This window comes from Somniosus microcephalus, chromosome 5, assembly GCF_052327205.1.
Source record: "Somniosus microcephalus isolate GS21.2 chromosome 5, FLI_Smic_1.0, whole genome shotgun sequence".
NCBI lineage: Eukaryota > Metazoa > Chordata > Chondrichthyes > Squaliformes > Somniosidae > Somniosus > Somniosus microcephalus.
Genome location: NC_140991.1, coordinates 125127626 through 125153458, shown reverse-complemented (window position 1 = coordinate 125153458; position 25833 = coordinate 125127626). Strand labels below are relative to the sequence as shown.

Sequence of the window (25833 nt, the reverse complement as noted above, 5' to 3'; positions counted from 1 at the left end):
ACATAAGTCCCCTAACAAAATTGAAGCGGTTGTTAAGGCCCCAGCACCTGAAAATGTGTCGCAACTGAGGTCATTCCTCGGATTGGTGAATTACTATCATAAGTTTTTGCCGAATTTGTCGACAATTCTGCACCCACTGAACGCCCTGCTACGAACGGGGGTAGCATGGAAATGGAGCGATGATTGTAAGCGTGCTTTTCAGAAGAGTAAGGACTTAATCACTTCAAGGGAAGCATTGGCTCACTACAACCCAGCACTGCCAATCAGACTGGCGTGTGATGCGTCTCCCTACGGCATTGGGGCGGTATTGTCACATAAATTCCTTGATGGTTTAGAGAGGCTGATAGCTTTTGCGTCACGCTCGTTAACTTCTGCCGAGTGTAACTACGCCCAGATTGACAGAGAGGCCCTCAGCCTAGTGTGGGGGGTGAAGAAGTTTAATCACTACCTGCACGGTCAAAAATTTACTCTACTAACCGATCATCAACCTCTTGTCTCCATTTTCAACCCTCAGAAGGGCGTACCGATAATGACAGCACAACGGCTGCAGAGATGGTCCCTTTTCCTAGGGGCACACCAATATGACATCGAGTACAAAGGAACTAAACAGCATGGAAATGCTGATGGATTGTCACGCCTACTGTTGCCGACGGTGGAAGAAGACGACCTTGCAGTGGATCCAATGGAGTTATTCCACTCGACCATAGTCGAGTGTCTCCCTGTGACGAATGCAAACATAGAAAAGGAAACACGGAATGACCCGACACTATCACGGGTCTATGATTTAACGGTGAAGGGATGGCCAGCACATGGCGAACCACTGCTTCCAGCATTCTCGCCGAGAAGAGAACAGCTGTCAGTGTGCAGAGGAACCTTGATGTGTGGATCCAGAGTAGTAATTCCACCTAAGTTGACGGATAGAGTGCTCAATGAGCTTCATGAGGGTCATCTGGGTGGGGTAAAAATGAAGAGCTTAGCCAGAGCGTTTGTGTGGTGGCCAGGAATCGATAGAGAAATTGAAGAGATGACCAAGAGCTGTGCAGGATGCCAGAAGGTCCAAAACGCCCCACCACAAGCTCCTCTGCATCCATGGGAGTGGCCCTCATCTCCATGGCAAAGGGTGCACGTTGATTTTGCTGGTCCCTTCATGGACTCGATGTTTTTAATTGCGGTGGATGCACATTCAAAGTGGCCAGAGGTAATAAAAATGTCAACCACCACGGAAAAAACTATCACAGTTTTACGAACCATATTCGCCAGGAATGGGCTGCCTGAACAGATTTGCTCTGACAATGGACCACAGTTTGTGTCTGAAGAGTTCCGGAGGTTCTTAAAGAACAATGGTGTTAAGCATTACACATCTGCCCCATATCATCCAGCCACTAATGGATTGGCCGAGAGGTTTGTCCAAACATTCAAGAAGGCTATCAAGGCAATGTGTAATGAAGATATACCCCTACAACACAAGGTGGACAACTTCTTGTTTGCCTACCGGAATGCGACACATGCGGTTACCAACCAAACTCCAGCCATGATGTTCTTCAATCGAAGACTACGATGCCGCTTGGATTTGGTTAAGCCAAACGTCCGAAGAGATGTGGAGAACAGGCAGTTTCAGAATATGAATGAAAGGCCGACCAGGAGTTTTAAGATAGGTCAACCAGTTTTGGCCTGGGACTACCGCACTGAGAAATGGCAGCCAGGAACGATTTGTACACGACAAGGACCTCTCATGTATACCGTGGACGTTGGGGAGAGCATTGTAAGACGCCATGCTGACCAGATTCTAGAGTCACTGGAAAACATCAACTCCACACCACGATCTGATACACCTGGTAATGAAATCGACGTTCCAATTGCAGCTACCGCAGAACCGGTAATATTGGAAGCAGGTGAACCAAACAACGACATTGATCCCGACTCAACATTGCCAGAAGAACCTGATACCCCAAAGAGGCGTTATCCAGACAGAATCAGGAAGCCTCCTCAAAGACTGAACTTATAATTGCTTAAACTTAACCAATGTATCTTGCAACAATAATTGTGATTGTAATTAGTTATCATTTAGTTGTTAAATGAATGTTATGTACTGTTTATCTAAAAGGGGAGGAATTGTTGTGTATGTACCTGTAAGAGAATAACTGGTCTCAGACTGCAGTACCGGCAGTGACCACCCCTGTATAAAAGGCGCTAGTGAGCCTCTGTTGTTTTAGTTTCACTATTGACTTCCACCAGTAAAGACGTGTTTTGTTAACTCCTGCTGTCCGTGTCTCAATCATTCACGGACATAATACTGTACACCCCTGAAATCCCTAACAAACACAACCAAACTATTTTTTTTATAATGAGATAAGTGTAACTACAATCATGGAGAAATCCCAATCCACATTCTGTGCACAATTACTAGTAATCGTCAATAGGAACTATGGCACTCATCTGATCAGGAACCATGATCAACATATCAGGTAACATATTGAAGCAATAATTCCAAACAGCATGTCAACTCCACTAAGTTCTCTCAAACTCCATATCACAACATCTCCTTGTTCTCCTAAAAATTTAAGCTAGCAGCCACTTCAAAAATATTAACTTAATAACAATTGTTTGAATATGCCCTTGAGAAATAATGGAAAAAGTAAATGTAAACGTACCTATTTTTCCATCACTTTTTACCATTACAACTGTTGCACAATATTACCATGCTGGAACAAGTTTATGATTTGCTAATTAATCAGGGTTTTTAGGATGACTTGGCTTTCGCACCTGAATCAAACTAAGCATTCAGGTATTTGTTGCAGATAGATGAAGATTGTAAATTCTGGAACTATGTTTTGCTACAAAATAAAATCAGTTCATTACTTAACATTCAACCATGACAGGACAAGAAAAGTTACATTTAAATGTATTTGCTCATCATTTTTTGGGAGAGTCAGATTATAGTGGCGATTTTAAACTTTCCATTACTCCAGACCTTGCTTTTGTTGTATTGACATCTGCATTTCACTTATTAGGGACAGTACCAGCAGCAGCATGTTGCTCTCCATTATAAACATGGCAGGGGTGGCTTGGGAAAACAAAAATATGGGCAATGTTGTGAATGTCATTGCAATTCGAAAAATCTAAACTTACTTTACTGTCACTTTTCTAAACTTGTTTCTGCTGTTACAAAAGTACCACATATTCTGCAACAACACCAACAACTTGCATTTCTAAAGCACCTTTAATGTAGTAAAACGCCTCAAGGTGCTTCACAGGCATGTTGTCAAACAAAATTTGACACCAAGCTATACAAGGAGATATTAGGACAGATGACCAAAAGCTTGGTCAAAGAGGTAGGTTTTAAGCAGCAGCTTAAAGGAGGAAAGGGAGGTAGAGAGGCGGAGAGGTTTAGGGAGGGAATTCCAGAGCTTAGGGCCTCGACAGCTGAAGGCACGGCCACCAATGGTAGAGCGATTAAAATCGGGGATGTGCAAGAGGCCAGAATTGGGGCAGCGCAGAGATCTTGGAGGGTTATAGGGCTGGAGGAGGTTACAGAGATAGGGAGGGGCGAGGCCATAGAGGTATTTTAAAACAAGGAGGAGAATTTTAAAACCAAGGCGCTGCCGGACCGAGAGCCAATGTAGGTCAGCGAGCACAGGGGTGGTGGGTAAAGGGGACTTGGTGCGAGTTAGGAGACAGGCAGCGGAGCTTTGGATGACCTCAAGTTTATGGAGGGTGGAAGATGCGAGACCAGCAAAGAAAGCATTGGAATTTGACCCTGCAACCATATATCTGCGCCATCACTAAGACTGCCTATTTCCACCTCCGTAACATTGCCCGACACTGCCCCTGCCTCAGCTCATCTGCTGCTGAAAGCCTCATCCATGCCTTTGTTATCTCTAAAATTGACAATTCCAACGCACTCCTGGCCGGCCTCCCATATTCTACACTTCGCAAACTTGAGGTCATCCAAAACTCGGCTGCCCGTGTCCTAACTCACACCAAGTTCCAATCACCCATCACCCCTGTGCTTGCTGATCTACGTTGGCTCCCAGTAAAGCAACGCCTCGAGTTTAAAATTCTCATCCTTATTTTCAAATCCCCCCATGGCCTCACCTCTCCCTATCTATGTAATCGCTTCCAGCCCTAGAACCTCCCGAGATCTCTGCACTCGGCTAATTCTGGCATCTTGAGCATCCCCGATTTAAAATCGCTCCACCACTGTCGGCCATGCCTTCAGCTGCCAAGGCCCGAAGCTCTGGAATTCCCTCCCTAAACCTCTCCGCCTCTCTACCTGTTTTTTCTCCTTTAAAACGTTCCTTAAAACTTACCTCATCTGCCCCAACATCTCCTTATGTGGCTCGTGTCAAATTTTGTTTGATAATGCTGTGAAGCACCTTGGGATGTTTGCTTTACTACGTTAAAGGCGCTATATAAATGCAAGTTGTTGTTGAATATCAAGTCTGCAGGTAACAAAGGCATGGATGAGGATTTCAGCAGCAGGTGAGCTGAGGCAGGGGTGGATTTGTGCGATGTTATGGACGTGGAAATAGGCAGTCTTGGTGACGGAGTGGGTATGTGGCCGGAAACTAATCTCGGGGGTCAAATATAACACAAAGGTTGTGAACGGTCTGGTCCAGCCTCAGACAGTTGCCAGGGGGAGGGATGGAGTCGGTGGGTAGGGAACGGAACTTGTGGCGGGGACTGAAGACAATAGCTGCAGTCTTCCCAGTATTTAGTTGGAGGAAATTTCTGCTCATCCAGTACTAGATGTTGGACAAGCAGTGTTACAAATTAGAGACAGTGGAGGGGTCAAGAAAGGTGATAGTGAGGTAGAGCTGGGTGTCATTAATGTGCATGTGGAACCCGACGTGTTTTCGAATGATGTCGCTGCACATGTTAAAATTGTTATAAAGTTCTAATGCAGTAAATGTAATAAAATGGAAGGTTTGAGTGTTAATACAAAGCAACCCATTCTGGGAACAATTTTTCCTCAATGTTTAAATAGTACATATGAAGTAGCCATATGACATTGTGAATATCGCTATATTGTGTGCCTTTTGACAACTTAACTTCAGAAGTTCACTTTCACACAAAGTTCTGCACAAAGAAGTATCATTTTGTTCACCTTGACTTACAAGTCTCACGTGAAAGATTTTAATTCAGTTTTTGTGAAACACAGGAAGTATCCTCTGATTTTGTGTTTAATTGTTAATGCTATTCAATATATTACAATTTTCACGTTAGGTTGTAAAGTAGACCAAGTGGAACGAAAGGAGGCACTACAGATGCTACTTATGTTAAAACCCTGCTGACAAACCAGTTAAGGCAAGAATCACATTTTTATTGAAACAGTTCTAATATACAAGTTAACAATTCACAAACATTGTAGGGAATACTTGCTAAACCTTTCTTTAGTCAAAGGGAGACCCATAAAATTAATACTTAAGCTATAATTACAAAGAATTTAGGTGCAGCATACCCAAGAAAATATGCCCCTTTTGTCTGGTTTCTTGCCACCATTGGTGTGAACGAGCTGTATTTTATATTCTACATATATAATACACACAATTATTTCTAAAATAATTTTGGAATGGCAATTTAATGAAGAAAAATGCTCTAATCTTAATAAAAGAAAACAGCATACTTCTTGGACCACAACATTCTTCTAATAAAAGGGAAGATTTCTAATTTTTTTGCATCTATTTTGGTTCCACAATGTTACTACAGTCATCCTAAATCAACTCATCACACTACAAGGAAAAAGTCAAGGACCACTTTGAAATTGATTCAATTTAGTTATGCTGGGGGTGACCACTTTATTGCAGGACGCATGAACATGCCTCACCAATTACCAATATGCATGTTTTGGAGAGAATGGAAATTTTATGATAGCCACTTAGTTGCAAATTTGATATTGCAAGATTTAATTAACATTCATTGACCATTAACATATGTGCAGCTGAGGCACATGAGCATGCCTGTATTTTGAAAAATAACCAAGTATCTGATAAAGGGAACAATTTTAAACTGTGGCCTATATCTATATATTCAGGTTATTAGCACAATGTTGAGAAGACAAAATTAGCACTATTTCAGGAGTGTATTTATCTTCATTTTCAGTTTCTTATCCCATTAATATTTTACTAGTAATTATTATAGCCAAGTAAAAGGGAGTCTTGCATATTTCTTTGCTTAAAAATAAAGCAACAGTGTACTCACAACTCTCTATATGGCAAGTTTCTAATCTCAACCAGGTTACCAGATTCCATGGACAAAAAAAAATGAATGGTCAAGTCAATCCAAGGTCACTCCTTGTACCCATTTGACTAATTTTGAAATCTGAGAGCAGGTCCTGTGTACCTCTCAATAGGGAGAATGTGTTGCAAAGGGGACCAAAACAAAGTAGGACAATAATCATTTTTTTGCGTTAAATAAAATGAAACGGCATTTACTTTACAAAGTTTTAGTGCATCATTGCATTTCCTTAACCAGTTAACTGCCTTGAATATTTTCGCCCAGAAATATATATTCAATATGCTAGCTTCATTATATCTTGTAAACCAAGAGATTGGGTGAGACAGTGGGTTACAACACTGCTCATTCACCTCTGGAGCTGGTGTTCAAATCAAGTTTAGATCAATAGGATGAATGTCTACACCCTTGAATAGCTGTAAAACACTAAATATGATTTTAGGCCATCTCAACTTCGTTTCCCAGTGGTTACAAATCTATAGCATAGAATTGCCAGCACTGGTTGTAAAATTTAATTCTCAAAATTCCACAAGAATGACTGTTTAGGGAAAATATGGTACCTTTTTTTTTTGGAGGGAGCTGGGTTGGATTTCTGAGGTGTTAAATTGTCTGGCCAGATTTTCAGGATGAAACTCTTGCTGCATCTGACCTTGGATTGCTTCGGCCAAAAACAGTGTCATAAGGCACTATTATAAAAATTTCTGTAGTGTCTTCGAATTATACACATCCTCATATAGTCCAGCTAAACCGTTTGCTGAACACTCAAGATGTCATGACACTGCACACATACGGTCTCTACTCCGACATTGTATAAAATCCCAGGAACTGTGCAATTGTGCCTCTTTGTTCTGACCTGAAGCTAAACTGAAACTAATCACTTAAGACAACCCCTGCCAAATAGTATATCCCTGTAGGGCTTACAGGGTTGAATCGGTGGGTTTGTAATGTGTGGAGGCTGCATACCATTCAAATAATGAATATAACCCTACAAAGTAATGTATTGATTTTCTACAATGTACAGAGGATGTAGATTAAAGAATGATACTTTAGTACAGATTTAGGAGGGAGGGAGGGGAATCTCTGCATAGGAGCCATAATACCAAATGTCAAATGTAATGTCAGTCATTGGCTGCAGTTAAATCCAGACAGCAATGTTCAGCAATTGTGTGAGGATTGCTCCATGTGTCAGCCTTGCATGTGGTATCAGTTGGAACCTGATGGGGATATGGCTTTCTCTCTGGAAATTGGTAGCATTTGGCTATCTGCTACTTAACTCCTATGACACAAACTGTTGACTAAGTAATTGTCACATCTCACTACATTGTTCTGAGAGAGATACATAATTTAGCATTCTGCAAGCATCTACATCATGGAAAGTGTTTGGTTCTGACATATTTGGTGGTGAATAAAATGAAACAATTTCTTCACCAAAATTTAATTGGGGAGCGACCTTAGATATAAACTCCTGTTGAGAACCATGTCATAATGCCAAATCAATACAGATGATCTACAATAAGGGATTGAAGTTCACCAGCTCTGAGCCAAAACCAAAAGCAGCATTCAGTTTTCCGTGCAAGAACCTAAACACACATTTTTGAGGAAGTTCAAACCATGGGCTGATTAATTGTAAACCTTCTTCTTCGGCAAATCCCTAACTGGGCACAATTTCCAAAATAACACCCAAACAAATGGGCCATGAAAAACTGAAATAGCTGCAACATGGAAACAAATAGACTTGAGTTTTAAGCTAATGTTGAAAGAGTGCTGGAGAATGTTCAGGAAATCACATGCAAGAGGATTAACTGACTTAGAAGATGGTCACTGCACAAACTATTTCCATTTTGTGCTACAAGCTCTATTAGTGGGTACCATGAGGGAGCAAAGGACTATATTTAGCACTGAAACTGAGGGACCGTGATCTACGAGTCGTGGTCTTTCAATAACCAGGCCGTAAACCAAAATATCTCCAATCAGGATGCAATATTTAACCCTCCCCCAAACTAAAGGAGCTGACCCTTCCTGCGAGGCCTGGGCTTCTGCCTCTGCTTTCAGAGATCCATGCCTTGTGCAATTTTCTTGTTGATTTTTTTTCAAACCCCCTGCAGAGTGTGGTCAATTTTAGCAACCCAACAGTGAGGGAACTAAAATTAGCCACTGAACCCATTGGAAGAGCTCAATTTTTTTTATTTTTTATAAATTAAGAGTTACCCTACAAATTTGTGTGATTATATAATTTGCAGTATTGTCTAAACCTTTGAAAACATTCGCTCGGTCAAAATCCTGGAACTCCTTAACAGCATTGTGGGAGCACCTTCACCTGCAGCAGTTCAAGGCGGCGGCACACCCCACCTTCTTAAGGGATAGGCAATAAATACCAGCCTTGCCAGCAATGCCCATTTCCCGAAAATAAGTTTAAATAAATTATCCATTTAGATGCATTGCTTTTTGAAGGCCAGAAGATGTTATATTTTAATAGATCATTAAACACTTCTCTTTTTAAGTAATTGCCTTATTATTCCCAGTTGTGATTTTATTCTCTGCTTATACCATCTCACAATCTCTCTAACTTCCTCCCATGACTACTGGCCCTTTTGGTCATACTAGTTTTTATAATTTATTACCGGGGTAGTACAAATACCAACGAGAAGGCAGGAAAGAATAACCTGAAAAAGGACCGTAGTCAACTTAAAAGCAAATTTACAAGTATCTTAAATAAATTAATATATAAAGATTACTATACAGTCCAAATAAGTTATTTTCTACAGAACATAAACACATGTATGAAAAGGTGATTATATGCTAGATTTTAAACTATGCTGTTAAGGCTTTAGTGTAGGTGACCTTATCACAAAGATAAGGAATCCATTTTTAAATAATTAAAATTTAAGATACTCACAGAAAGGAATGTCTCAATGTTCTCATGAATGAAGGAGGCAACATCCTGCCAGTCCAAAATGTCACCAAGCCAACTATTTTGTCGATTGATGGCCAATTTGTGACCTTTATGTCTTCCAGAATGAGTTACATTCTAAACAAAGAAAGAATGTAAAAGGGTATCCAAATACGTGCCATAGCCAACTTTTTGCATTGTTTATTAAAACATCTAACAAAGCTCCGAATGAAAGCTTGTGCATGGATGAGCAGTTGGCTGAAGAGTGAGATCTGATATGGGAATGTGGCCGCGGGAGGGAGAGACGGCAAGGGGGTAGGGGGGTGCGGGAGGGAGAGACGGCATGAGGGAGGGCGGGAGGGCAGTTGGGATAGTCAGCAGGAGGGAGCGAAAGACAGAGGGAGGGAGGTAAGGGTATTCTGAAATATTTGTTTTAGAATTTGGGACCATTTTTTACATTAGCACACTCACCTTCACAAACCAATTATGATACAATCTGTCCCACAGCTCCAGCACTTCCTTCTCTATAACTGCTGTATTGTGCATCTTGTCTCCTAACATTTTATGAAGCTGAACAAACACAAAATACTAATCAGCATAGAATAAATTTTGAAAGTAAAGAGAAACCTTGTATCAAGAATTTACCTATAACTTTTCACAAACATTCCAAGGAGTTTTAGCGGTGATCAGAGGACACCGAACACGAAGTGGGAGAAAAGTTATGGTTACAAGCAACCAAACGCATGATCAAAGAGAAGAGTTTTGAGGAGGGTTTTGAAAGTAGATGGGGAGGTTGCAACACAGGGAAATTTAGGGAGACTGTTCCAGAGTACAGGGGGTTGGTGGCTAAATGGTGGAGCAGAGGGAGGGGCAGACAATACACCAGTCAGTAAAACAAAGGGTGCTTGCTGGTACTTAGGGCAGGAGAAGTATAAAAATGTTACATGTGCACCACTTTTTAAAGGCAGATAGATGATCAAGATGTTTTCTCAGTTTGTTCTGCGCAATTAGAGGAGATGCTTCACAGATGCTAGATACCCCTGTAAGACACCTCATCCATCATGACCCACTGGCTCACTCTTGCAAAGAATTTCTCAAGTCTGTAGGGGAAAAAGAAATCTTCCTCACAAACTACCAATGACTTCCAATTCCTGATCAGTCAGTTACTAAATGTTTCTATGTGGCTTTAATATCTTCCTGTGCATTGTCAAAAACTTTAAATCTGCTTAAAAAAGACATCACATATGAGGCTATTTTGCTAACACAGTTTCTTTCACATCTAGTTGTTAACCAGTTAATTTGTACTGAAATACCACCTTTCTGGACCACATGGCGCACTGCTCCAAAGCTAGAATGCTGGCATTTAGCATATGCAAAGAGAGAATGACTCGGACTGGTACTCAAGGAACAGTGGGGGGAGGGAGGGAGTCAGTTATCCCTATATATTGCAAATTTTAATGCAGCCTGTGTACATAGGAATTGCTGTGGTATCCAAGAGCCTGGTCCACGCAATTATTTTATGCTTTTGCTGTTTGCATTACTTTTATACCTGGGCCTTGCTCTGGTTACAGACAATACACCCCTTGTTTGCAGACAATACACCAAAGTCAGAAAAGCAAGGTGTGCTTGTTGGTACTTAGATGTGGAGTAGAAAAAAGTTAAATGTGCCACACTCTAAGGCAGATAGGTGACTGTGGTGATTATTCCTTGTTTAGTAAAAGTATTGTGATTGGTTGTTTGTTAACTGCCTTGGGATATATGTTGTAATCTCATTGGTAGTTGATGATCACATGATGTGTTGTGGCCAACTTAAATTCAGTTCTTTTCCAGCTTTGGTTGGGACTGGATGTGGGCAGATGTGCTGCAGATTTTAAAGTTAATAAAGCCTAGCTTTGGAAGGCAAATCTATTCTTTATTTCAATTTATTAACTTTAAGTTAGAATGGAGCGATATCTTCAACCAGAACGATTCAAGGCTGACCCCAATTCTGCTAGAGTGGATGATAAATGGAAACATTGGTATTGTACATTTAAAAACTTTTTGGGTGTGTTGGATCAAGAGTCTCTAAATAAGCTGAATATGCTGATCAACTACATTGCTCCGGATGTATATAAATATATTTTGGACTGTAAAACTTATGAAGTGGCTATTTCTACATTGGAAAAGATTTTTGTTAAACCAAAGAATGAGGTATTTGCACGTCACCTTCTATCTGCCCGTAGGCAGCAGGTGGGAGAATCTTTGGATACTTATTTACAAGCACTTCGGTGCCTTAGTGTTAACTGTAATTATAAGGCCGTGACGGCTGAAGAATATAAGGAAGAATCGGCACGGGATGCTTTTATTAATGGATTACTGTCTAGATCAATTCGTCAGCGGTTGTTAGAAAATAAGACTTTGGATCTTAAAAGTGCTTTTGAGCAAGCTTCTACATTGGATGTGGCTCAGAGAAGTTCGGATTCTTATGCTCTTTTTAATCGGCCTGCGACTATGGTTTCGGCAGTTTCGGATGAAAAGGAATTACGTGGACTTAATGGGAGTGGTTTACTAGATTCTGAAACAGTTTCTACTTCGGCGGCTGTTGCCTCTAGGATTCAGAAGTGTTATTTTTGTGGGAATATCCGGCACCCTCGTCTGAAGTGTCCTGCTCGGGAGGCTGTGTGTAGTAAATGCGGCAAGAGAGGTCATTATGCACGCGTGTGCAAATCATCAGGTTCAATTACCTCCTCCTCTCCTGGTGTGGGAGGGCCCTTCTCCACTACCTCCTCTGTGACTATTCAGCCTTTAGATAGGGCGTTTATTGCATCAATTTCTGCTGCATTTGCTCATGGCCTAAACAAAGCTATAGTTACGGCTCAAGTTAATGGGTTGGAAGTGAAGGCCCTTATAGATACGGGCAGTACTGAGAGTTTTATAAGTCTTCAGTTTGCGAAGGAGAAGCATTTGAAAATTTCGCCTGTTACGTATCAGGTGTGTATGGCTCAGATGACCCTTACTTCACAAATAGCCGGTTGTTGCTTTGTGAAAATGATTCTTCTAGGTAATACGTATACTGATATACGCCTATCTGTTTTGCCTAATCTCTGTGCGGATATTTTGATTGGACATTATGTGCTTCAGTTACACGAGTCTCTTAGTCTTTCATTTGGAGGGACTAAGCCACCTTTATCTATTTGTGGATTAACCTCTATCTATTTCTCCATTATCACTTTTTTCCAATTTGATGTCGGATTGTAAGCCAATTGCTACCAAGTCAAGAAGATATAGTAGTCAAGATAGAGAATTTATTAATTCTGAAGTTCAACGTCTCTTATTGGAAGGAATCATTGAACCTAGTTGTTCGCCTTGGCGAGCACAAGTAGTTGTCACGACTAACGAGAGACACAAGAAACGAATGGTGATAGACTATTCCCAAACTATTAATAGGTATACTCAATTAGATGCGTACCCTTTGCCTAAGATTGATGAGCTTATCAACAAAGTATCTCAGTATAAGGTTTTTAGCACTATTGATTTAAAGAGTGCTTATCATCAGATTCCTATTGTTAAGAAGGATCAACCATATACGGCCTTTGAGGCTGGTGGAAAGCTGTATCAGTTTTGCCGAATACCATTTGGTGTTACTAATGGTGTTGCTTGTTTTCAACGGACAATGGATGCTTTTATAAGTGATAACTCCCTCTCTGATACCTTTTCATACTTGATTTGCCACACACTGTGATGTCATCTAAGGGTGGAGCATGATTCTAATTTAAAAAGATTCCTTCAAGCTGCAGAAAAAGTTGGTTTAACTTTTAACAGAGAAATGTATCTTTTCAACTACTGAGGTAAATCTATTGGGGTATATTATCTCGGGAAACAAGATTAAACCAGATCCAGAACGTCTGCGACCATTGATTGATTTACCTTGTCCTACTAATTCTAAGGCTTTGCAACGAGTTGTTGGACTGTTTTCTTATTATTCTAATTGGATTGCAAATTTTTCACGGAAGATCCGGCCTCTTATTCGGGTTACGACATATCCTCTATCATGGGAGGCCAGGACATGTTTTGAGAATTTTAAAAAGGATATTTTAGGAGCAGTTGTGCATTCTATTGATGAGTAGGTTCCCTTTGTGATCGAGACGGATGCTTCGGATTTTGCAATTGGGGCTACTCTGAACCAAAATGGAAGACCTGTGGCCTTTTTCTCACGTACTTTGTCTTTTTTCACTATTGTTCATTCTTCAATAGAGAAAGAAGCATACGCAATAGTAGAAGCATTGCGTAAATGGAGACATTATTTATTGGGGCGACATTTCACGTTGGTAACTGATCAAAAATCTGTGTCCTTTATGTTTGATGTTAAACATTTTGGAAAGATCAAAAATGATAAAATGAGATGGAGGATTGAGTTGGCATGTTACCATTTTGACAGTTTATCGTCCGGGGAAGGATAATGTTGCTGCTGATCCACTGTTGAGGGCTTATTGTTCTGTGATTCACAATGCCTTATGTCATCCTGGGGTTACGAGGATGATACACTTTGTACGCAGTAAGAACTTGCCTTTTTCAGTTGAAGACGTCAAGCAGATGACTTCATCATGTTCTATCTGTGCTCGGTGTAAACCGAATTTCTTTAAGCCTCAACGAGCTCATCTTATAAAGGCTACTTCTCCTTTTGAACGTCGATTTTAAGGGGCCTCTTCCTTCAACTACTCAAAACCGATATATATTTACTGTTGTGGATGAGTTTTCAAGGTTCCCTTTTGCTTTTCCTTGTGCAGATGTATCAGCTGCTACAGTTATTAAATGTCTGACTCAACTTTTTGTCATCTTTGGGATGCCTGCGTATATCCATTTGGATCAGGGAAGTTCTTTTATGTCTTCCCAGTTGAAGGAATACCTTCAGAGTTGGGGAATTTCTACTAGTAGAACTACCCCGTATAATCCCCAGGGTAATGGACAGTGCGAACGATACAATGGGGTGATCTGGAAGGCAGTTATGTTGGCTTTGACATCCCGGAACCTTAAGAATACACAGTGGGAAATGGTACTGCCTGATGCCCTGCATTCCATTAGATCATTGCTTTCAATGGCTACTAATGTGACCCCCCCATGAAAGGCTCTTCAACTATCTGCGGAGATCTACTACAGGATATTCGGTACCTTCATGGCTTACTATGCAGGGACCTGTGCTGCTTCGACGCCATGTTAGATTGTCAAAATATGATCCTTTGGTGGAGGAGGTGGAGCTGTTGGAGGCAAATTCCCAATATGCTCATATTCGATTCCAAGATGGGAAAGAAAGTACTGTTTCAATTAAAGACTTGGCACCTTGTGGGGGCCAGCCCTCTTCTGAGGATATTAACAAGAGTCATGATTCAGATAATGTGGATGCTGTTACAGATACTACGAATATTTCCAATCCGATTGCAGATAATTATACTTCTATTAGTCAGCCCTTGATAGATGTTTATGACCGTCCCAGTTTACCTTCTGATGGGATTTCTAATCCGGAAATGGATAGCCTTCCTGCTGAAGATACTTCTGTGCCTTCTGGTGTGGGAGGGCAAGGAATTTCACCAAGGTTAAGAAGGTCGACACGAACAAGATATCCGGTCGACCGATTGAAAATGGACTTTTAAATTGATAGTAATGTTTTAAAATTGTTGAAATATTATAGTATATTATTTTAGTTGAGAGATACTTAATACTTATGTGCAATGTTACTATTTGTTGTTGTTCACTTAGTATTGTGTCATGTGAACAGTTTTATTCTTGTGCATAGTTTTAGTTGTAAATAATAAATTGTAAAGGTTATTTAGGTTGGAGTATATTTTAAAAGGAGGGGTGAATGTGGTGATTATTCCTTGTTTAGTAAAAGTATTGTGATTGGTTGTTTGTTAACTGCCTTGGGATATATGTTGTAATCTCATTGGTAGTTGATGATCACATGATGTGTTGTGGCCACCTTAAATTCAGTTCTTTTCCAGCTTTGGTTGGGACTGGATGTGGGAAGATGTGCTGCAGATTTTAAAGTTAATAAAGCCTAGCTTTGGAAGGCAAATCTATTCTTTATTTCAGTGACCAAGATGTTTTCTCAGTTCTTTCTGCACAATTAGAGGAGAAACTTCACAAAGGCACAATCTCAAGAATTAAAGTCTGACACCTCATCCATCCAAATAAGACAATTTCTGAAGGCTGTAAGGGGCCAAAAAAAATCACAAACTTCCAAGGACTCTCCCAACTCCTGGTCAGTCCTGTCAGCCATGTTAACAATGCTTGAGTACCTTGAAATGTTGATGAGGGCCAAAGGACTACTTCATGCATTTCAATTTGGACTCATCTATGACAATAAAGATGCTTAATCAAGACAGTAATCCAAATATCTTTATATGGTCACATAGCCCATTTCACTCCCGACTGATACTTTAATCATCTTTTTTTCTACTTCTCTTTGTTGGGGAAAGTGAAGGACAACAAAGATGTTTAGGAAAATAAAGACTGGAGAAAGTAAATGTTGATCCAACACCAGTTAAGGAGATCCATGTGACTAAGATTTGGGTGCTACATTCTACTCAGCAGATGAAGCCTAGTTGCCGTTCTCCTGCTCTCGAACTGTTCACAAGCCTCTTCTACATCAACTGAACAAAAATCAAATGTCCAGGATGAGAATCAAGGGTAATACTGTTCTGTGCCACAGAAATGAACTTCACAAGAGAGATCACAATTAAGCAAAAACAAAACTGTATCAGATATTAAATGTTAGAATTCTAGCAGTTGTGCCTTTACCTTGTGGGTTATCCACTCTCTTCCATACTGGTACACATTGTTGGCAGCAGAATTCAATGCCTTCTGTATTACCTGGGCCTCAGGAAGCCAGCTGAAACAATTCAAGGCAGCAAAAGGTGACTTGAGAAAATGAAGCATGGAAAGAAAACCACACTTTGGCAATATGCCCCCAAAAGGTCCACTATCCTCCAAAAAAAAAAACCCAAAGCTCTATCTCATCTATTACCCATTCTCTTCTTTCTATATATATCTTCATACATATTGTTTAGGAAGAACATGGAAACAGGTTATTTGGCCCAGTCGGTGTCGGCGTTTACCTTACACACGAGCAAATAGTTCTAATCACATTTACCCAACCTGTTCCCATATCCCATCAGCGTCTTTTCCTTCATCCAGCTATTCAATCTAATCTTAAATGTTGAAATAGTTTCCGTCTCAACCACAAACCTAAAAGCGAATTCCACAGCCTCTCAATTCTCTGAAGTTTCTCCTGCCCTCTATTCCAAATCTCTTATTTAATCGTGGACGCTCGTTCTTGACCCCTGAACTACTAGAAACAAAGTCAGCTTCCATCAACCCTGACCCATCCCATCATCATTTTAAGTACTTTATTGCCCTGTCTTGTGCGTTGTTCCAACAAAAACAACCCAATTTCAAGTCTTTCTGCCTACTTATATTTCCTCATACCAAGCCGCATCCTAATGAATCAGAGATGTACCCTCTCTAAAGGTTTAATATCCTTCCTACAGCATGCAGCACAATACTGCAAACAGTAACTAACCGAGGTCTTAAGGTTTCAAACAGGCTCATTATTACCTCTTGGCTTTTATATTCTACACCCGTGATAAAACCTAGAATTGCATTAGCTTTTTTTTTTGAAAAACAGTTTTATCAACCTGAGGTACCTTTAATGTCGTGCAAATCTATACCTCCAAATCTCTCTGCTCTTCCACAGTACCAAGCCTACTTCCGTTCAGAGTAGAATTAATGGTGTTATTTTAATTACTAAAATGTATTCCATCTGCCACTTTTCAGCCCAATCTCCATTATTATACCTATGCACCTTCCTTTGGCCTTTTAAAAAATTAACTATACCTCCTATCTTGGTATAATATGCAAATTTTACCACTCCCTCTAGGTCTATACCAAAATCATTGATATACAGTGAACAGAAGTGACCCCAGAACTGAATCCAACCACACTGAAGAACTGCCCTTAATTCTTACTGTTTTCTCCCTTCTAACCAATTTTGCATCCAGTTACCATCGTGCTCCTAATTCCATACCCACTAATCTAATCTCCCAAAAAGCAACTTACCAAAGGTTTACCTAAAGTCCATGTGAACTAGAATCATACAGCACAGGAGGCCATTCGGCCCATCGTGCAGCTCTCTGAAAGACCTACCAATTAGTCCTACTCCCCCGCTCTTTCCTCATAGCCCTGCAAATTGTTCTTATTAAGTAGAGATCCAATTCCCTTTTGAAAGTTACGACTGAATCTGGTTCCACCACCCTTTTCAGGCAATGCATTCCAAATCATAACAGAGTAAATCTCCCCTCTGGCTTTCTTGCCAATTATTTTAAATCTGTCCCCTCTGGTTCTTGACCCTTCCACCAGTGGGAACAGTTTCTCTCTATCTACTCTGTCTAGACACCTCATGATTTTGAACACCTCCATCAAATCTCCTCTCAACCTTCTCTGCTCTAAGGAGAACAACCCCAGCTTCTCTAGTCTATCCACATAACTGAAGTCCCTCATCCCTGGAATCATTCTCGTAAATCTTTTCTGCACTCTCTCCAAGGCCTTCACATCCATCCTAAAGTGCGGTGCCCAGAATTGGACACACTATTCCAGTTGAGGCCGAAACAGTGTTTTATAAAAGGTTCATCATCACTTCCTTGCTTTTGTACTCTATGGGCTGGATTTTGATACTGGAGGCGTGTAGGAGGTGGGACTACAACTTTTGGTTGTAGTCCCGCCTCCATTGAGTTGTGGCCAACCCACACGATTTTCACTTGATTGACCTTGTCGAGTCCGCCCAGCGGGCTCAGCAGGCCAATTAAGGGCCACCCGGCAACAGGTGACGTCACAGATTGACACTTCATCTGTCAAGAGCTTTTGACAGATGAAATATCAGCATTTGACAGCTCTTTGAAGCTGTCAAACACTGACAATCTGTACACTAAGTTAATTCCTTCCTCTCAGGCTGATTTAGAGATCTCTCCAGAACAGAAAGCTGATTGCTGCAACTTTTGACGGCTTGCGGCCATTCTGCTTTCTGTGCCGGTGAGATGAGGGACTCCCGAGACCTGAAGGAAGGAAGGCTGTAAAGGGAAGTAAAACTTATTTAAACACTTTACACACACTTACCTCTGCACTCATGCACACATCACTCACCTGAACACCGGACATCTCAAACCCTCCAAGCCCCTCAGCCCGCCTCGCTAACTTGGCGTGGTTTGGAGCCGTCGGAAATCCCACACTTCAGGGATAAAAATAGGGATTAGGCTAAAAACTGCCTGTTAACAGGCAGTTAATTGGCACTAATCCCCTTCCCACCTCGGGGAGGGGGGTCCCAGCACAGGTCGGGTATCTGCCTCCTTTGAAACTGGCATGGAGGCGGGTTGGGAATCGATTTTGCGATTTTAACCCCCCACACGGCTCCAATCCCGCCTCAACGGCCCAATGAAAATCGAGCCCTATGCCTCTAATTAAGCCAAGGATAGCTATTTAAATTTAAAAAAAATATAAAGTATGTTCCTGCACCCACTTTAAAATTGTACCATTTACTTTATACTGCCTCTCATCACGTTTCCTTCCAAAATGCATCACTTCATCTACTGCATGTCCCCTGCCTACTACATTTGTTACCCTCAAAGAATTTGATGAGATATCTCAGTCATAAACATGCCTTTTGAAATCTATGTTGGCTATTTGTTAGCGACGCTAGAATTTTCACTACCAGATGATAAATTAACTGGCCTGTAATTACCTAAAATGGCCGTCTACCTTTTTAAAAATGCAAACTACGTTGGCCACTACCACCCCCAGCACACATCCACACTCAGCAGAGCCATAAAATATAATTTTATAATTTCTAGAAGCATGACAATTTCTTCCCTCACCTCCCCCAGAATCCCAGGTAATCAGCTCCTGGCGCTTTGTCTTCCTTTAGCTCAACTAACTTATCTAACATTTTCCTTTTAGCCAACATGATAAAGGAGAAGTGTTTCCATATTTAAGATTGAGCAGATACAATGGGGAGAGAAAAAAATAAGGACATAGAAAAACTCGAATATATTTTTGGTTTTACTGCTTACTTTGCCCACTCAGGATGGTTAGCAACGGTCTCATTAATCAGATTGCTGGTGACTTTGATCATGTGGACACTTTCCTCATGAACCTGCAGAAATACAGCGATCAGAACCATACAAGAGTAAGCAGAAAGAAAACTATTTTTCTCAAGTCTTTGAAACATGAAGTAATTTCATTTCAGAGTTTCTGTTCAATTTTTCTGATTCTTTTCAGCAAACTGCCCAAATTTGTATTCTTTTTTCTTTAATTATTTTGGATGAAGACATCAACTCTCCAATGAAAGGGATGACTGACACACGAGCACAATATGGTAGTCACTTTTCAAACATAACCTCTGCTATTGTAGGGATTAAGAGATGACCTGTTCCCAGAATATCATTTGCTTTGGCTGGTAATCAGGAGGTGCAGAATAGGTCCAGTCAGGACATCCCATTTAATTCTGCTCCCAACCCATGATCGCATTTTTTAAAACCCTTCCTCGAGTATTCCCACGTTATGGCCGTATGGCCTACTCCTGTTCCTATTTCTTATTTACCATCTGCCACTCTGTGCCAATGAAGAGGCACTGACCATTCAACAACAACTTGCATTAAAATGTCCCAACATGTTGCACAGGAGCGAGACAAAACGTGACACTGAGCCACACAAGGAGATATTAGGGTAAGCGACCAAAAGTTTGGTCAAAGAGGTATGTTTTAAGAAACATCTGAAAGTAGGAGAGAGGTAGAGAGGCAAAGTGGTTTAGGGAGGGAATTCCAGAGCTTAGTGCCTAGACGATTGTAGGCATGGCTGACAATGGGGTGGTTGGGGGAGGAGGGGGGGGGTGGTTGGGGGAGGAGGGGGGGGGAGGAGGTTGGGGGAGGAGGGGGGGGTGGGAAGGAATCAGGGATGCACAAAAGGCTGGTAATGGAGGAAAGAAGAGTTCTCGAAGGGTCGTAGGAGGTTACAGAGATTGGGAGGGGCAAAGCCCTGAAGGGATTGGAACACAAGGATGAGAATTTTAAAGTAGAAGCACTGACAAACTGGGAGCCAAGGTAGGTCAGCGAGAACAGGGATGATGGGTGAACGGAACTCGGTGAGAGTCAGAATATGCCACCAGAGTTTTGGATGAGCTCAAGTTTACGGAGGGTGGAAGATAGATGGCCGGCCAGGAGAGCATTGGAATAGTTGAGTCTGGAGGTAACAAAAGCCTAAATGAGGGTTTCAGCAGCAGATGGGTTGAGGCAAGCTCCCTCATGCACTGCTTACCATACCACTCATTTTTAAATAAAAAGCTTTTAGATTTGCATTAGCCAGTTGTTTCAAGTATAGATAGGGTTTTAATTCATTTTCTCATCGCAAAGCGCATCAGCAAATTCACACTTGGTAGAAATTTGGTGAATGCAGTATTTGAAGAAAAGCATTTGTTCTCTTCTGAAAGCTTGGGCATCAACAGACTTACACTGGAGAATGCATTGCTGCCTTACGACATTTCAAACTGAGTCTCCAGTCATCAGGTGTCTGTATGGGGCTGGACACGTACGCACTGTCAGGAATTTTGTTTTTGTTGACTTACTAGTACATTATTTTTACTGTTGAATAGTAATAAACATTTTCTGCAATGATTGAGGGTTTTCATTTGGGTATCTGACAGAGTCTTTTGAAAATTAGGACAATGGGTTCCTGAAAGTATCATAAGAATATAAGAAATAGGAGCAGGGGTAGGCCATACAGCCCCTCGAGCCTGCTCCACCATTCAATAAGATCAAGGCTGATCATCGACCTCAACTCCACTTTCCCACCCGATCTCCATATCCCATGATTCCACCAGAGTCCAAAAATCTGTCTATCTCAGCCTTGAATATACTCAAAGACTCAGTATCCACAGCCCTCTGGGGCAGAGAATTCCAAAGAGTCACAACCCTCTGAGTGAAGAAATTCCTCATCACAGTCTTAAATGGCCTACCCCTTATTCTGAGGCTATGCCCCCTACTTCTAGACACTCCAACAAGGGGAAACAACCTCTCAGCATCTACCCTGACAATCCCCTTCAGAATCTTGTGTGTTTCAATGAGATCATCTCTCATTCTTCCAAACTCCAGAGAGTATAGGCCCATTCTACACAATCTCTCATCATAGGACAGCCTCTCATCCCAGGAATCAATCTAGTGAACGTTCATTGCACCGCCTCCAAGGCAAGTATATCCTTCCTTAGATAAGGAGACCAAAACTGTGCACAGTACTCCAGGTGTGGTCTCACCAAGGCCCTGTACCATTGTAGCAAGACTTCCTTACTCTTATACTCCAACCCCCTTGTAATAAAGGCCAACATGCCATTTGCCTTCCTTATTGCTTGCTGTGCTTGCATGCTAGCTTTCTGTATTTCTTGCACAAGGACACCCAAATCTCTCTGAACACCAACATTTAAAAGTTTCTCACCATTTAAAAAAGTGTTTTTCTATTCTTCCTATCAAAGCGAATAACCTCACATTTCCCTACATTATACTCCATCTGCCAGCTTACTGCCCACTCACTTAGTCTATCTATATATCCCCTTGCAGATTCTGTGTTCTCCTCACAGCTTACTGTTCCACCTAGCTTTGTATCATCAGCAAACTTGGATACATTACACTCGGTCCCTTCATCTAGGTCATTAATATAGATTGTACAGGAAACTCTTGTTTAAACGGCACCTAAATATCCGGAATTCTCTATTAACCGGCAAAATTCTCGCTCCGAAAACAACACCTCAATAACCGGCAATGTTGCCAAGTCCGAGTCTCCCGCGGTGGCAGTTCTCCAAATTGCCACTACTTGGCTTCTTGGCGCTGTCGGGAGTCAGAACACCTCAAAACCCCTGTAACAGGAGTCCGACTCTCCCGCGCTGCCGGTAGTCTCTTCTGATCCACCATTTTACAGGGGTACTGTGTGTCTCCCACGCTGCTGGTAGTCATTGCATTGCATTATGGAAATCCCAAAAGTTGGTCCAAGCAAAAGAGAGTGGTGTTAACTTTAAAACAGAAAATCGACATATGCCAACAACTAGAAAGGGGAGAGAAGCGTATCAACATTATGAATGAATTCAAAATCGGTTCGTCAACAATCTACAACATCAAATCACAGAAGGATAAGCTGCTCAAGTTTTATTCAAGCTCGGAGACATCCAAGGGTGTAGAGAAACAGCGTACGCCTAAGCTTGAAGAGCTGGATACTGTGCTTTGAGTGGTTTTCGCTTAAGCGTTCAGAGGGTGTTCCGATTTCCAGACACATGCTAATCGTAAAAGCGAAGGATTTCTATGCAAAATGGAGCTCACTGACAAGTGTGCTTTCTCCGAGGGATGGCCAACGTGCTTCAAGGTATGGCACGGGATACGACGACTCAATATTTCCAGGGAGAAGAAATCAGCTGATCACAACGCCGCAGAAGAATACTGCGATTATTTCAATCGGATTGTGCAGCAACAGGATTTGTCGCCAGCACAGCTATACAATGCCGATGAAACTGGCTTATTTTGGAGGTTTTTGCCAGAATGAACGCTTGCTGGTGTTAGTGAGGCTAATGCTTCAGGTTACAAGAAAAATAAAGATCGTGTAACCATGCGAACGCTGCTGGATCACACCGGGTTAAACTTCGTGTCATTGGGAAGTATAAAAATCCCCGTGCATTTAAAAATGTGAGGCACTTACCTGTTGAGTACAAAGCTCAAAGAAATGCTTGGATGGATAAGGAAATCTTTTCGAATTGGTTCCATCATATTTTTGTTCCATCTGTGAGGGAACATTTCGTTGCATAGGGAAACCTGAAGATAGCAAATGCATTTTATTGCTCGATAACTGTAGAGCCCATCCGCATGAATCAGAGTTGGTTTCGGGAAATATTTTCACCACTTATTTGCCACCAAATGTAACTTCTCTCATACAACCCATGGACCAGGGCATTATCCAAAATCTTAAGTGTCGTTACAAGAAAGACTTCCTACGTAAACTGATAAGCCACGATGACAATATTCACGCATTTCAGAAGGAATACAATCTTAAAGATGCCATCTTTAATGTTGCATGTTCCTGGAACTTGGTGAACGGTCACACTTTGAGACAAGCCTGGTGCAAATTGTGGCCTTCTGTAATGTTGGCTGAAGGTTCTTCTTCAGAGGAGGAATTTCATGGGTTCAATGTTTGTCCCAAGAGGAGTACAGTAATGGAAATGGCTGGCATGGTGAAAAATGTAGGCCCAGCAAACCCTCTACGTCACCTCAGTGAAAGTGATATTGAGCAGCGGGTTGATGCAGATAGAGAAGTTGCTGTTGTGCATATGCTAAGTGATGATGAAATAATTGAGAATGTTTTGAATCCAAAGAAAGAAAAGGAAAGCGAGATGGAAAGTGAAGAGGATGAGATTTCTGAAGAGTTGATGATTTCTTGGCCAAAGCTGCAGAAGATTTTGCTTCATTCCTCAAATTTGGTGAAAGGCATCCTTGCTATTCTGCCCAAGAAGTTATGCACCGCCATATTCTGCATTCCACCTTTCTACAAAAAAAGGCAAGAGTCCACTAAGCAAGCAGACATCCGGGACATGTTTAGGAAAGCTTCCAAAAGAGTTGAAGCAGTGGAAGTGCCTGAAGAATCTGTTGAAGTGCATGATCCCGATGACCCAGCTGACATGGATATTCCTGATGAACCAGTTGACTTGGAATACGCGTACAGTCAACCACAGTACTTTATACTGTACAGTCGTTTAAAAGTTTTGTTTTACTGTTAAGTAATTAAAGAGTTACGGATTACCCTCAACTGGCAGTAAGTACTGTACTTAATCAAGCATCTTCCACCATCCATTTAACACAACATTCTGTAGGTGAGTACCTAATTACTGTATAATGCACATTTCTTGATTTTTTAAAATTTTTCTTTGTTAAAAATAGCCTCGGTAGATAACCCTCTCCCGTCATCCGGAAATTTTGATAAACCGGCAACACGCCAGTCCCGTCGGTGCCGGATAAAAAAAAGTTTACTGTAAATAGCTGAGGACCCAACACTGATCCTTGCGGCACCCCACTAGTTACAGCCTGCCAACCTGAAAAGATCCGTTTATCCCTACTCTCTGTTTTCTGTCCATTAACCAAGCCTCTATCCATGCTACTATATTACCCCCAACACCATGAGTCCTTATCTTGTGTAGTAACCTTTTATGTGGCACCTTATCGAATGCCTTTTGGAAATCCAAATATACTACATCCACTGGCTTCCCTTTATCTACCCTGGTCGTTTCATCCTCAAAAAACTCTCGTTAGTTGTCAATACATGAGTGTGGGTCCCTCATAGAAAATTTTGAAAATGTCTTCCGAGAATCTGGACTCAACATTTGTGACGATGTTTACGCAGTCACATTTTATTCCCAATTTTAATCCTCCAGTGATCTGCTCCGACTTTTAGGTCAGTGTGTAATCTGCACATAACAGCTGAACTAACAAAGGATGCATAATTGTTACAGGGTTTAAAAGGTGATAAAGTATTAATTACACCCACAAAGCAGGATATCCAACTACTGCCCAGGTTCACACTTCATAAAATCCCCCATGTGACGTCAAACCATGTCACTTTAGTAAGCGGCCTCAGAATTTATGACCATACTAATTGGCTAACTGAACATTACAAAACAAGTAGAACAATAGGAGCATGGAGAAAACAAAACAACAATGTCTTCTTACAATTAAACATTTCTACTCCAAACAGATTCTCATTTCATTATAGAGTGTTCAACCAGTCAAAAATAGTTAGGTACTACAGGAAGTTTCACATAATAGATAATAACTTGCATTTTCAATGACAAGAAGAAGATAGGAATCAGAATGCGAATAAAAATTCTGGATGCAAGCTGGCCAACTAAATATTTAAATGTCTAGACATATACTGGTGAAGGTACTGGATTTCCAGCACTACAGATAAACTGGTCAGTGTGAAGTTTAAAAAAACTTAAGGCAAGATGGAAAAGCTTATATATACTTAAATGCATTAAAGGGAGAAATACATTCAGCATACCCTCTATCTAGAGGATATGCAGTTTCCCTTATTATTCTTTCCCTAACTGCGTAAAACTGTACCTTTGCAGTAAGGAGTAGAGCCAGCAGTAATGTTCCCATAACCAATAAAAAGATGATAAAAATGCTGATTAATTTATCCAATGATTTCTCCAGATAAAAAATAATCTGCAGAAAAAAAGCAAAACATCAATTTCATAAATGGTAAATGTATCACTTGAGACAGAATTTAAATACATGTCTTATAAAAACACGCAGAAACTTGTGCTATAGACGCTAATTATTTACATACACAAGAACACCTATTATCATAAATCTTTCAATCAAAACCCATTATAATCAGCTTTTTCCTCCTAGCTGTCAGAAGTGCACCATAATCAGAGAAAGAGCAGATCTTTGATCACCCCTAATGAGAGCTGCTTTGCTGGTCCTTTGGCATTTGTTGCAATGAAGTTTGATTGTAATCATAATCTTGAGGAAATATGATCAGTGAAAACAAAACCAAAAACTCTGAAGTGAATATTTCAGTACATTTCCCTCGAAGTGAATATTTCGGTACATTTCCCTCGAAGTGAATATTTCAGTACATTTCCCTCGAAGTGAATA

General features: G+C 41.0%; 1 protein-coding gene across 11 annotated transcripts in view; it reads right to left on the bottom strand.

Annotated features, from left to right (window-relative positions):
- The window catches only part of tmem245 (transmembrane protein 245), a 181043-nt gene that overhangs the window by 68915 nt on the left and 86295 nt on the right, over nucleotides 1-25833 (bottom strand). For 9 of the 11 annotated variants that reach the window (XR_015078412.1, XM_085988173.1, XM_085988172.1 and 6 more), the window contains 5 exons: nucleotides 25291-25395; nucleotides 19219-19301; nucleotides 15899-15989; nucleotides 9596-9694; nucleotides 9131-9262 (listed from right to left, as the gene is read on the bottom strand). Coding sequence is in view for 9 of the 11 variants with exons in the window: in XM_085988173.1 (XP_085844299.1) it covers nucleotides 9131-9262; nucleotides 9596-9694; nucleotides 15899-15989; nucleotides 19219-19301; nucleotides 25291-25395 (510 nt within the window). In the remaining 2 variants the exon portion in view is untranslated. The remainder of the gene's footprint in view (nucleotides 1-9130; nucleotides 9263-9595; nucleotides 9695-15898; nucleotides 15990-19218; nucleotides 19302-25290; nucleotides 25396-25833) is intronic. The other 2 variants (XR_015078413.1, XM_085988170.1) reach the window with 1 other exon arrangement.